At 45.5% G+C, this 13,777-nt stretch overlaps 1 protein-coding gene across 1 annotated transcript in view; it reads right to left on the reverse strand.

The window, feature by feature from the left end:
- Positions 1–13,777, reverse strand: part of LOC109895090 (BICD family-like cargo adapter 1) — a 39,053-nt gene that overhangs the window by 10,857 nt on the left and 14,419 nt on the right. The window contains exons 3-10 of the mRNA XM_031830197.1: positions 7,527–7,643; positions 7,083–7,094; positions 5,932–6,078; positions 5,558–5,737; positions 2,355–2,573; positions 1,549–1,692; positions 1,256–1,386; positions 912–1,032 (exon numbers count right to left, since the gene is read on the reverse strand). Of these exons, the coding sequence (XP_031686057.1) occupies positions 912–1,032; positions 1,256–1,386; positions 1,549–1,692; positions 2,355–2,573; positions 5,558–5,737; positions 5,932–6,078; positions 7,083–7,094; positions 7,527–7,643 (1,071 nt within the window). The remainder of the gene's footprint in view (positions 1–911; positions 1,033–1,255; positions 1,387–1,548; positions 1,693–2,354; positions 2,574–5,557; positions 5,738–5,931; positions 6,079–7,082; positions 7,095–7,526; positions 7,644–13,777) is intronic.

Genomic DNA, 13,777 nt, shown 5'->3' on the forward strand with positions numbered 1-13,777 from the left:
GGACACGTCTGGCACTGCAGGATTTGAGTCCCTGGCGGCGTAGTGTGTTACTGATGGTAGGCTTTGTTACTTGGTCCCAGCAGGTCATTCACTAGGCCCCCCCCCCCCCACGTGTGGTTCTGGGATTTTTGCTCACCATTCTTGTGATCATTTTGACCCCACGGAGTGAGATCTTGCGTGGAGCCCCAGATCGAGGGAGATTATCAGTGGTCTTGTATGTCTTCCATTTCCTAATAATTGCTCCCACAGTTGATTTCTTCAAACCAAGCTGCTTACCTATTGTAGATTCAGTCTTCCCAGCCTGGTGCAGGTCTACAATTCTGTTTCTGGTGTCCTTTGACAGCTCTTTGGTCTTGGCCATAGTGGAGTTTGGAGTGTGACTGTTTGAGGTTGTGGACAGGTGCCATTAATACAGGTAACGGGTGGAGGACAGAGGAGCCTCTTAAAGAAGAAGTTACAGGTCTGTGAGAGCCAGAAATCTTGCTTGTTTGTAGGTGACCAAATACTTATTTTCCACCATAATTTGCAAATAAATTCATTAAAAATCCTACAATGTGATTTTCTGGATTTTTCTTTCTCATTTTGTCTGTCATAGTTGAAGTGTACCTATGATGAAAATTACAGGCCTCATCTTTTTAAGTGGGAGAACTTGCACAATTGGTGGCTGACTAAATACTTTTTTGCCCCACTGTGTATATATATATATATATATATCTGTTTGACAGCCCATTCAATTTGGCAGTCCATTCAGTAACAATGGAAATAAGTTGTTAAACATTGTGTTACCCTCGATTATTTTAAATACAGTGTATACACATGTGGCTGAATTGTGTTTTTAAATCGAATCAAATAATAGCTCACACTATGAGTGGCCTAGCGTGCCCCCTCATGCTCCCTGACCTCTGACCCACCTGCCAGGCCTCCAGCTGCTGTGATAGGTTCAGCTTCTGCTGGATGGCGTCCAGGAGCTGGCTGTTCAGAGACATGATATCTATCTTACACTTGGCCAGCTCCGTCTCCACCACTTTCTTCCTGTAAGGCAGACAGACACACAGACATACAGCTTAGAGACAGACAACATCTCTCTTTGCTCTTATTCCGCTGAATCAGAGTTTATGACTGGCTTGCTTATTTGGAGATTAATGTAAAAAGACTAATTGTTGTTATATGCTAGTCTATTACATTGGTAGTGATTTTACACAGGAAGCACATACAATTTGGTTGTGCCCAGATGAGTTATGTTGTGTGGTCTTACTTGGAAATAGCGTCGTCTCGGTCTTGTATAGCACTTTGGAGCTGTTCACTGGGGTCTCGTGCTTCAGACATGGCCCTCATGCGCTCACTCTCCTCCTGTACAGAGCACATCTCCACAGAAAACGTTGCCATCTGCAGGACAGGGGAGGAATGACACAAGCAATACTTATCAAACACTGTCAGCCTCATAAATAAGAAATCCCATCAAATGTGTCTCGCTTGAATAATAACACTGGGCTGAAGTGATCTTGTTGGAGAACAACAGCGATGATGAAGCTTTGTGTGCAGTAGTACCTGATTATGGAGTTGTAGAACCTCTTCTTGGCTGTTCCGTGTTCTATCCTGCTCTGTTTCGTACAGCTCTCTCACTCCTCTCAGCTCTTCCACAAGCTTTCGAACTTGGTCCTCTAGAGCCTCCTCGTCACTCCGCCGAGAACCCTGCTCACACACAACCACAACAACACACACAGGTTCATTATATTGAGATTTCCACTCAATTGTAATTTTGGCTTGTTTTGAGTGTGTACCGAATAGTTCACACTCTTTATTAGATGCACGGAGGAACTATACGCGGAGTGTACAAAACATTAGGAAATCCTGCTCTTTCAATGACAGACTGACCAGGTGAATCCAGGTGAAAGCTATAACCCCTTATTGATGTCACTTGTTAAATCCACTTCAATCAGTGTAGATGAAGGCGAGGAGACCGTTTAAATAACCATTTTTAAGGATTGAGACAATTGAGACATGGATTGTGTATGTGTGCCATTTAGAGGGTGCCTTTGAACGGGGTATGGTAGTAGGTGCCAAGCGCAACGGGTTGAGTGTCTCAAGAATTGCAACGCTGCTGGGTTTTCACGCTCAACAGTTTCCTGTGTGTATAAAGAGGTCCACCACCCAAAGGACATCCAGCCAACTTGACACAACTGTGGGAAGCATTGGGGTCATGTTGGAGTCCATGCCCGATTAATTGAGGCTGTTCTGGGGGCAAAAGGGGGTGCAGTGCAACTCAATATTAGGAAGGTGTTCCTAATGTTTTACACTCAGTGTATAGTATATCTGGTCAGTATTTTTCATATATGTGTGTGAAAGGTCCGTACCGTGGACTCATTGCCATCTAGCAGGTTCTGTGTGAGTCTGCGTAGCTCCAGTAGACTGGCATGTAGGCTCCCCATGGGAACGTCCTTGGCTGAGGATGTCTCAGAGGACTCATCCATGGAGGAGTCTGTGGACAGGGCCGAGTCTGTGATGTCGTTGCCTCGCAGGTGGGAGACGAGAGAGCGCACCTGGCAGTAGGCTTCCCACAGCTGGAGACGCAGCTGGAGACAGAGGGAAAGCTGCTTAGCAAAGACCACTGATAATAATAATAATAATAATTAGTTGGTGGGTGCTTACATTTCACCTATGTATAAGTATGTATTAACACACGTGTCAATTGGCCAGGGTCACCATTGTCCAGCATCCCTGAAGCAACTATGGTAACATTTTTTGACATTTTCTGACATTGTCTGCTTAGGGTTAGGGTTCAAAAAATGCAGAACTAAGAACAGATACAGCCCTTGGTTCACCCCAGACCTGACTGCCCTCGACCAGCACAAAAACATCCTGTGGCGGACTGCAATAGCATCGAATAGTCCCCGTGATATGCAACTGTTCAGGGAAGTCCGGAACCAATACACGCAGTCAGTCAGGAAAGCTAAGGCCAGCTTCTTCAGGCAGAAGTTTGCATCCTGTAGCTCCAACTCCAAAAAGTTCTGGGACACTGTGAAGTCCATGGAGAACAAGAGCACCTCCTCCCAGCTGCCCACTGCACTGAGGCTAGGTAACACGGTCACCACTGATAAATCCATGATTATCGAAAACTTCAATAAGCATTTCTCAACGGCTGGCCATGCCTTCCGCCTGGCTACTTCAACCTCGGCCAACAGCTCCGCCCCCCCCGCAGCTCCTCGCCCAAGCCTCTCCAGGTTCTCCTTTACCCAAATCCAGATAGCAGATGTTCTGAAAGAGCTGCAAAACCTGGACCCGTACAAATCAGCTGGGCTTGACAATCTGGACCCTCTATTTCTGAAACTATCTGCCACCATTGTCGCAACCCCTATTACCAGCCTGTTCAACCTCTCTTTCATCTCGTCTGAGATCCCCAAGGATTGGAAAGCTGCCGCAGTCATCCCCCTCTTCAAAGGGGGAGACACCCTGGACCCAAACTGTTACAGACCTATATCCATCCTGCCCTGCCTATCTAAGGTCTTCGAAAGCCAAGTCAACAAACAGGTCACTGACCATCTCGAATCCCACCGTACCTTCTCCGCTGTGCAATCTGGTTTCCGAGCCGGTCATGGGTGCACCTCAGCCACACTCAAGGTACTAAACGACATCATAACCGCCATCGATAAAAGACAGTACTGTGCAGCCGTCTTCATCGACCTCGCCAAGGCTTTCGACTCTGTCAATCACCATATTCTTATCGGCAGACTCAGTAGCCTCGGTTTTTCGGATGACTGCCTTGCCTGGTTCACCAATTACTTTGCAGACAGAGTTCAGTGTGTCAAATCGGAGGGCATGCTGTCCGGTCCTCTGGCAGTCTCTATGGGGGTGCCACAGGGTTCAATTCTCGGGCCGACTCTTTTCTCTGTGTATATCAATGATGTTGCTCTTGCTGCGGGCGATTCCCTGATCCACCTCTACGCAGACGACACCATTCTATATACTTTCGGCCCGTCTTTGGACACTGTGCTATCTAACCTCCAAACAAGCTTCAATGCCATACAACACTCCTTCCGTGGCCTCCAACTGCTCTTAAACGCTAGTAAAACCAAATGCATGCTTTTCAACCGGTCGCTGCCTGCACCTGCATGCCCGACTAGCATCACCACCCTGGATGGTTCCGACCTAGAATATGTGGACGTCTATAAGTACCTAGGTGTCTGGCTAGACTGCAAACTCTCCTTCCAGACTCATATCAAACATCTCCAATCGAAAATCAAATCAAGAGTCGGCTTTCTATTCCGCAACAAAGCCTCCTTCACTCAAGCCGCCAAGCTTACCCTAGTAAAACTGACTATCCTACCGATCCTCGACTTCGGCGATGTCATCTACAAAATGGCTTCCAACACTCTACTCAGCAAACTGGATGCAGTCTATCACAGTGCCATCCGTTTTGTCACTAAAGCACCTTATACTACCCACCACTGCGACTTGTATGCTCTAGTCGGCTGGCCCTCGCTACATATTCGTCGCCAGACCCACTGGCTCCAGGTCATCTACAAGTCTATGCTAGGTAAAGCTCCGCCTTATCTCAGCTCACTGGTCACGATGGCAACACCCATCCGTAGCACGCGCTCCAGCAGGTGTATCTCACTGATCATCCCTAAAGCCAACACCTCATTTGGCCGCCTTTCGTTCCAGTACTCTGCTGCCTGTGACTGGAACGAATTGCAAAAATCGCTGAAGTTGGAGACTTTTATCTCCCTCACCAACTTCAAACATCAGCTATCTGAGCAGCTAACCGATCGCTGCAGCTGTACATAGTCTATTGGTAAATAGCCCACCCTTTTCACCTACCTCATCCCCGTACTGTTTCTATTTATTTACTTTTCTGCTCTTCTGCACACCAATATCTCTACCTGTACATGACCATCTGATCTTTTATCACTCCAGTGTTAATCTGCAAAATTGTAATTATTTGCCTACCTCCTCATGCCTTTTGCACACATTGTATATAGACCCCCCCTTCGTTTTCTACTGTGTTATTGACTTGTTAATTGTTTACTCCATGTGTAACTCTTTGTTGTATGCTCACACTGCTATGCTTTATCTTGGCCAGGTCGCAGTTGCAAATGAGAACTTGTTCTCAACTAGCCTACCTGGTTAAATAAAGGTGAAATTAAAAAATACAAAAATAAAAAAGGGTTTCAAACGAGCAACCTTTCGGTTACCGGCCCAACGCTCTAACCGCTAGGCTACCTGCTGGTTACCGGCCCAACGCTCTAACCGCTAGGCTACCTGCTGGTTACCGGCCCAACGCTCTAACCGCTAGGCTACCTGCTGGTTACCAGCCCAACGCTCTAACCGCTAGGCTACCTGCTGGTTACCGGCCCAACGCTCTAACCACTAGGCTACCTGCCGTCCATATAAGGTGTTTGGCTGCGATGGCCAGGAATCGAATCCAGGCCAATTGTTTGGAAGACAGCTATGCTCACCACTATACCACCACTGCGTGATACACTGTAAATCACTTATAGAACAACAAGGATTCTCTGTATGCCACTCTCTCTCAACAGTGTTATGTGCATGCATGTACCTGTTCCCTCTCCTGTTCCTGCTCCTCTTGCTCCATGCTCTGTTCTATCTCACAGAGTAGGCTGGCAGGGTTTGGGCTGAGGCCTTGGAGACTTCTCTCCTCTGTGAACTCCTCAAAGCGGGCACTCAGATGTCTGTGGGACACCCGTACCTCCTGGAGCTCCAGCTGGCTCTGCCGTAACTGGACATGTACAGCAGTCAACAAAGTGGTCAACACAGAGCCCTGATACCATACAGATCAATACAACACACTCAGAAGTACTCGTACTGTACAGATATCTATACACCAACATACACACTCACACATTACACAGGAATATTATGACACAGTACAACAGTTCTATGAAAACCCCTAAAGAATGTCAGAGATCGTACCTGTGAGACCTTCTCGTGGTACTGTTTCTCCAGCACTAGCGTCCCTTCCCTCAGGTCGTCAACAGTGTTCTGCAGTAGCTCGTTTTCCTCTAGTACGGCGTTAACCTGATCCTCCAGCTCTCTCTTACGCTCCGACAGCATCTTAATCTGACAAAATACATAACCCCAATAGCCAAGTTACACATTGTGCTATGGAACCAAGGACAGATAGCTACCAAAACAGTTTCTCCTATCTGCACTCAGTGTTAGCCCTCTAGTGTTAACCTGTTTCTTTCCTGACTCTGAGGAGAGTTCAAATGTTCCAGAAGATTAAAGTACTCCCCCTGGTCCAAAGAATGTTTGTTGCCTAGCATAGGCGATTAGGAGTAGGCGGTTTCTGCCTCCCTCACATACAGGAATGTCTCTGTGATAAGTTGATATTCCAAATAAACCTGATAAGTCTATTCCTTCATCAGTCTATACTGTACAGTGGACTGAAGGCTAACATTGCATGAACACCGCACATGTCTAGAGATACAAGGAGAGTTTGTGTGTAATATGTTCGGTAGCCGCCCGAGCAGCTTACTCTATTAAACAAACATCAGCTCTTGTTCTTTCTCGTTATCCCCCAGCCATGCTTTGACCTACGTCTGTTGATCTCCTTCACAGCGCAGGAGGCTGACATTGCGTGTACAGCTCAGCTCACTGACTTTGCCATCATGTGGACATCTTTGTAGGTTTATGTTCTCCGTGTGTCCTTCAGACATTTTGGTTGACATTGCTGTGATTTTCTTTGTCTAGCAGGACTGTGATATATTCATCCTTGTCACATTAAGAACACCCGTTGCAATCCTGCGAACACCCAGACATTGCAGTATATCTGAGCTAAATATAGAACGGTATTGTTTTCACCCAATTACAGCGCGGTCTCCGCAGTGGGTTATTCCTCTCCAATAAGACCCACTTTAAAAGAGGAGGCTTCAGAGATATTATATACTGTACTGTATGTCATGGTATCATCCTATGACCCTGAGCTAAATGGCTGATATTACACATTACTGATATTACTGTATTCCCCTGGTAGGCTACAGTATCTCACGCTCCATAGCAGTACAGTGGGACATGTACACATGTGACATGCAGCATGCAGGCAAACCAATATAACCACTCACTTCCAGCCCTTGCTGCTCCAGTCAAGAGGAAGGATTCAATCATGGTATTAGATGAGTGGGACAGGGAATGATTGATAGAAAAGGAGGAAAAACAGATTTGTATATTTGTTCACTTAACTCAACTGTTTGAATTAGTTTGATAGCAAGCACAACTTGAGGTGTGTATATTCTAATATCTCAGGATATTACTTTTTCAAACCCACACAGCATTTTAAATAAACACTTTTGATAATGACTGGGGATATATTTCATAGGTAATATCTGTCAAGTTGAAATACATTTTAAGGAAGGTATTGATTTTTGAGGCGGTTAAAAATGACTCCGCCCATGCCTCACCTCAGCCTGTAGGCTTTCTAATCTCGCTTTAGCCGGTAGACTTTCTAATCTCGCCTCAGCCGGTAGGCTCTCTAGTCTCACCTCAGCCGGCAGGCTCTCTAGTCTCACCTCAGCCTGTAGGCTCTCTAGTCGTGTCATGTGCTGGTTGGTGGAGATGCTCTTCTCTCTGAAGTCATCCCGTAACGAGTGGACCTGAGTGGACAGCTGCCTCTCCACCTCTGTAGCCTGGAGACGAAACACACCCCAGAAACAGGGTGTTAGCACAAAAGACATGAATAAATATTTGAATAACATGTTATTAATAAAAATTCTACTTTATTCACTCCCTCAGGGGCATTACCAGATTACAAATAAACATCTTCTGCATAGAATCCAAAGTGCATAAGGGTAGTGTTGTGAAGTCATAATTCAGAACAATAGTATTATGCAGTCTGAGCAACTCCTGTTTGTTGCTGCTTTGAGTGCATCTCTCAGCAAGGAGCCTCGTGTTCACCACAGATCTGGGAACATAACTCATCCCTCCAGCGCTTGATTCAGAGCAGCGTGACGTCACTCCTTATGCACAACAATACTGACACACAATGAAATGTTCACAACATATTGTCCACACACGCCCCTTACGTCACATGGCGCAATTTATACATTTAATACATTTTTATTTAACTAGGCAAGTCAGTTAAGAACAAATTCTTATTTACAATGACAGCCTACTCTGCCCAAACCCGGACGACGCTGGGCGAATTGTGCGCCGCCCTATGGGACTCCCAATCACGGCCGGATGAAATACGGCCTGGAAACGAACCAGGGACTGTAGTGATGCCTTTTGACCGCTGCGCCACTCGGGAGCCCATGGTGAGACACGTTCTGAGTGAGTAACCCACATTGTAAATGCTTTGAGTGCTATTTGATTTGACACTATGTCGCCTCTGAGTCACCACAGTGTTCCTGGAACTGGTACATTCCGCTGCGCAGTATGACTGTTCCTGTGAAAGCACAGGTTTGAGTAACTCTTGGCCTTTAGAATCTGGAATGTTCCATTTGAAGCTGGGCCCCTCCTTCGGAGTGCAGCAGAGTGCAGGAGAAGCCCCTTCCCTGGCTGAGATCATTGGACTGTTCTGGTCACCCCACTGCCTACCAGCCGAGTGCAGATCGCAAAGTCAGACCGACAGAACTTCATTAGCATAAGTGAGGCTGCAGTCAGGAAGCCCAGACTCTGATTGTCATCATCACTGCCATGGTAATGGATGGTGGAATCCGGGATACCACTCCCTCACTCCTCTCCAGCCTCTGCACTGAGAAAAATAAAATGCCATATAACAAAGCAATCATTGATTTATTCGCTGGAGACAAAGTCAACTTAACAGATCTTACTGAGAATATAGAGACCTGATAAACTGCCCGTACACACTGTACGATGCATTTACACAATTCTCTGACTACACTATTTCACTCCATCATGGCACTTCAGTATCTAGAATCTAGTAGATCTGTGTCCTCATTAGAGATTCTAGAGAACACTCATCCAACAGGTTGATTCCTGTCCACAATCAAAGGTCAGGTGTATACTACCTCTGACAAATAAGAACCAGGTGGAATCAAATCTCTACATGGGTTTGCTACAAAGATCATATCCGTGGCAGGATGTTCGATATGTTCGCCTCTAGGTAGCAGTGTGGTATTTCTAGGTTATTTCAGTCAGTGGTTGCAGTGTTGGCCACACTGGTGACTGGTGAGGCCTTGGTGAGTAGGGACTGCATGAGACAGGTCAGAAGGCTACAGCCTCTCTCTAATGCCAAATCCTAAACAGTTATCTTTTCTACTACAGTAAGTGTACTGTAAGTGAATTTAAGATTTATGTGAGAAGGTAATGGTTTCTCCATTGGACAGCTGTTTGAGTTTTGGAAACCAGCGTGGCATAGTGTTTTTTGGAACACTTTTAAAAGGTGAAGAGAGATGTCCACTCTGTAATGTCTGCTGTAAAAACATGGGCTACTTCCATTCACACTTGATGCACTTGTGTCCTTAAATAACTCAGAGAGGAAGTTGTACTATTGATGTATTCTGTCTGGGTAACCAAGGGCAGAACAATCTGTAAACTAGACACTTTCAGTTGTACCATATCACTGCTCCAACACAGGAAGAGTTTGGTCCGTGCACTGTGCTTACAACAAGAAGGAAAACATTTTGTTGTGGCTCTTTCACAAGTATTGAATCACTTCCACATCGAAGTCCATGTACCCCTTTTTCATAATGGCACCTTGTTGTCCCCAGTGATGCGTGGAATGAATGATATGTAGCCTACACTAAATGCAGAATCATATTCACTTTGATGCATTTCTAAACATTCAGACAGGGTACAACACACCAACTCTACTCTGCCATTTGGAATGTGCTTCACATTCTCCTAACCAGGCCAGGATGATGCATACAGCTCTTCCTCTCTGACCTGACTGATGTATCTCTCCTCAGTGGATCTCTATACAGAGCCCAGTCACAGTGGGAACATGACATTTGACCCAGTATCACACTGCGCCTGGCAGATTGAGATCACAGGAGAAACAGGATATTTCACTGTGGTTTGCCAGATTTACTGATATTTCCCTTAATCTGAGCGTCAAATCCTCAGATCCCAGATCAAGCATTATCAGTCAACGGACTATTGCGACAGAATCCAGGCCAACAAACTAGGGCTCAATCAACTGAGGGACAAGCGTAACGCTCATTCTTCCTCCAGAGTCCAGACACAAAGGTAACTTGTGCCAAGTCATTCTCTTTCAAAGGGAGAATCACAAGATTCTCAAAACTTTTTCATTTACACTAGTCTTTGATTGGAGAGGAAACATATCTTTGCTACATACAAACCTAATCCATAGCGTATGTATAATACAAGAACGTAACAGATTTTCGGAGGTTTCCGGTCTAATGTTCTTGCTTACGCCTATGTGAAATTGAGGGGCTTGTATCCTCTTATTTTTTAACATAGCTAATTAAGTCAGGGATTTCCAATGGCTTATCTGTTTCCTCTTTCTCTCTCTGCCCTCTCCTCAGGAAGCAGAACATACTGTACAGTTCAAGCTACAGTATACACATATGGTTGAAGATGACTCACAAGTCAATGTGTGTACATGTCAGGGGGTCTGTGTTGCAACCTGACATTGGGTTGGCTGTACAGCACACAGTGATGCAGAGCACATTTCCATGGCAACACATGGAATCTCACATGTGACACCCGGGTTGTCAATGGCAACCAGAGAGAGCTGAGACATGACTGGTGGAGCTGTGTGACTTGGTGGCCATATTTCTGGCATTTCCCTTAGTCATAGCACAGTGTACACTAGTGTATGGACCCACACTCTTAGAAGTAAAGGAGCCTGGAAGAATCTTTTGGGATTCTAAAAATTGTCACACAGGGGGAACCTATCTAATTCCAAAAGGTTCCTTAAAGAACCCCTCTGAAATGAGTCTTCAGGGAACCCCTGTGTAAAGGTTCAAACCGGAACCTTTTTGTGATGGAGGGGTTGAACGTTGAACCTTTTTAATAATATATTGTAGAAGAGGCAGCCTATCAGAAGTGGAGGTGTGGCTTCCACCCATTAGAGTAAATGTCCTTCCTGTTCATCATGTTAAGTTTATACACTGCAAATTTCAAATGACCTTGAATGTGTGTGCATATTACATATTCTAATGTAATATTCATACATCTATGCTCACAGATTACCAGAACGTGTACTCTGAGCATGCACTGACCAACTGGCAAGTGTCTTCACTGACATTTTCAACCTGTCCCTGACTGAGTCTGTAATACCAACATGTTTCAAGCAGACCACCATAGTCCCTGTGCCCAAGAACACTAAGGTAGCCTGCCTAAATGACTACCGACTCGTAGCACTCACGTCTGTAGCTATGAAGTGCTTTGAAAGGCTGGTCATGGCTCCCATCAACACCTTTATCCCAAAAACCCTAGACCCACTCCAATTTGCATACTGCCCCAACAGATCCACAGATGATGCAATCTCTATTGCACTCCACCCTGCCATTTCCCACCTGGGCAAAAGGAACACCTGTGTGAGAATGCTATTCATTGACTACAGCTCAGTGTTCAACACCATAGTTCCCTCTAAGCTCATCACTAAGCTAAAGACCCTGGGACTAAACACCTCCCTGCAACTGGATCCTGGACGTCCTGATGGGCCGCCCCCAGGTGGTAAGGGTAGGTAATAAGGAACCCCTGAACTGAACATACTGTACAGTTCAAGCTACAGTATACACGTATGGTTGAAGATGACTCACATGTCAATGTGTGTACATGTCAGGGTGTCTGTGTTGAAACCCTCCTGTACTCACTCATGACTGCATGACCAGGCACGACTCCAACACCATCAATAAGTTTGCAGACAACACAATACTGGTAGGCCTGATCACCGACAACGATGAGACAGCCATTGGAAGGAGGTCAGAGACCTGGCAATGTGGTGACAGGACAACAACCTCTCCCTCAACGTGATCAAGAAAGGAGATAATTGTGGACTACAGGAAAAGGATGACCGAGCACGCCCCCATTCTCATCGACGGGGCTGAGGTGGAGCAGGTTGAGACCGTCAAGTTTCTTGGTGTCCACATCACCAACAAACTATTATGGTCCAAACACACCAAGACAGTGGTGTAGAGGGCACGGCAAAGCCTATTCCCCCTCAGGAGACTGAAAAGATTTGGCATGGGTCCTCAGATCCTCAACAAGTTCTACAGCTGCACCATCGATAGCATCCTGACTGGTAGCATCACTGCCTGGTATGACAACTGCTCTGCCTCTGACCGCAAGGTACTACAGAGGGTAGTGCGTACGGCCCAGTACATCACTGGGGCCAAGAATCCTGCCGTCCAGGACCTCTATACCAGGTGGTGTCAGAGCAAGGCCCTAAAGGAGTCAAAGACTCCAGCCAACCTAGTCATAGACTGTTCTCTCTGCTACTGCACGGCAAGCAGTACCGGAGTGCCAAGTCTAGGTCCAAAAGGCTTCTTAACAGCTTCTACCCCCCCCAAGCCATAAGACTCCTGAACAGCTAATCCAATGGCTACCCAGACTATTTATATTGTCCCCCCCCCCCCTTTTTATGCTGCTGCTACTCGCTGTTTATTATCTATGCATAGTCACTTTAACACTACCTACATGTACATATTACCTCAATTAGGTCAACTAACCAGTGCCCCCGCACATTGACTCTGTACCGGTACAGCCTGTATATAGCCTTACTACTGTCATTTTACTGCTGCTCTTTAATTATTTGTATCTATTTTTTACTTAACACTTATTTTTCTTAAAACTGCATTGTTGGTTAAGGGCTAGTAAGTAAGCATTTCACTGTCAGGTCTACACCTCTATTCGGTGCATGTTACTAATAAAATTTGATATTAACACGATTGCACATAGTAATAAAGTGGTAACTATTCCAATTGTGGGATTTGCATAGGCTCAAGGAACTCATACACCTCTGAAAGCCACATTAAAGCTGCAAAAGTGTCAGTGTTCAACCTTAACATGTGATGACAATACAACAGAACAGACTAACAGGAATGACACTTACTCCCACGGGTGGCCTAAACATATCTATCTGAAGGGGTTCCTTAAGGATCTCCAAGGTTTCTCGAGTCACAACTGTCATAACGCTCCTGTGACGATCCGAAGGATCAGGTTACAGCGGGTCCGCTCTACAGCGTGCTCTCTCTCGTAGAGGGGGAGAGCGGGAAGTTGGCTGTTTTATGACTGTCGTAAAATACGCTGCCTCTATGTTCTGTAGTGTGCAAGATTGGAATGTAAACTGTGGAACACAGAGAGACCCTTGGACGTCAAAAGTTTGAATAATGAAACAATATTTATATTTTTTGAGAATGTGGGAGTGGTCTGTGGACACTTAAGGGACAGTCATGACGAGTGTGTTTCATTTGGTGATCTCATGAAGGACAGGAAATACTCAATACTGTGTCTTTGGTTGTGTACAAATATTGTGAAACGTATGTGATTAAACATGAAGCTATTTGTGAAAAAATGTAATGTGATGTTAACCTTCTAAATGAAAAAAATATTGGTTTTCATATCAAGTTTCATACCAAATCAGTGGCCACGCCCACGTGAGTATAGACATTACGCCGGCGTCATGGACCGTGTATAAAACCCACTCTTGACGAAATGTACATTAGACTAGAAAACATGCAGCTTACGCTACATGTGAAATGGTTAAGAACTACAACTATCGCTTACGGAGACCTTACAGCGTGGAGCTTTGGCTACACGACTGGAAGTGGTTCAACTCTGAGACTATCGATCACTATAGAATAAGAGCAAATCCTAGACTTAGAATTAC

The sequence above is a fragment of the Oncorhynchus kisutch genome, linkage group LG8 (genome assembly GCF_002021735.2).
Source record: "Oncorhynchus kisutch isolate 150728-3 linkage group LG8, Okis_V2, whole genome shotgun sequence".
Lineage (NCBI taxonomy): Eukaryota > Metazoa > Chordata > Actinopteri > Salmoniformes > Salmonidae > Oncorhynchus > Oncorhynchus kisutch.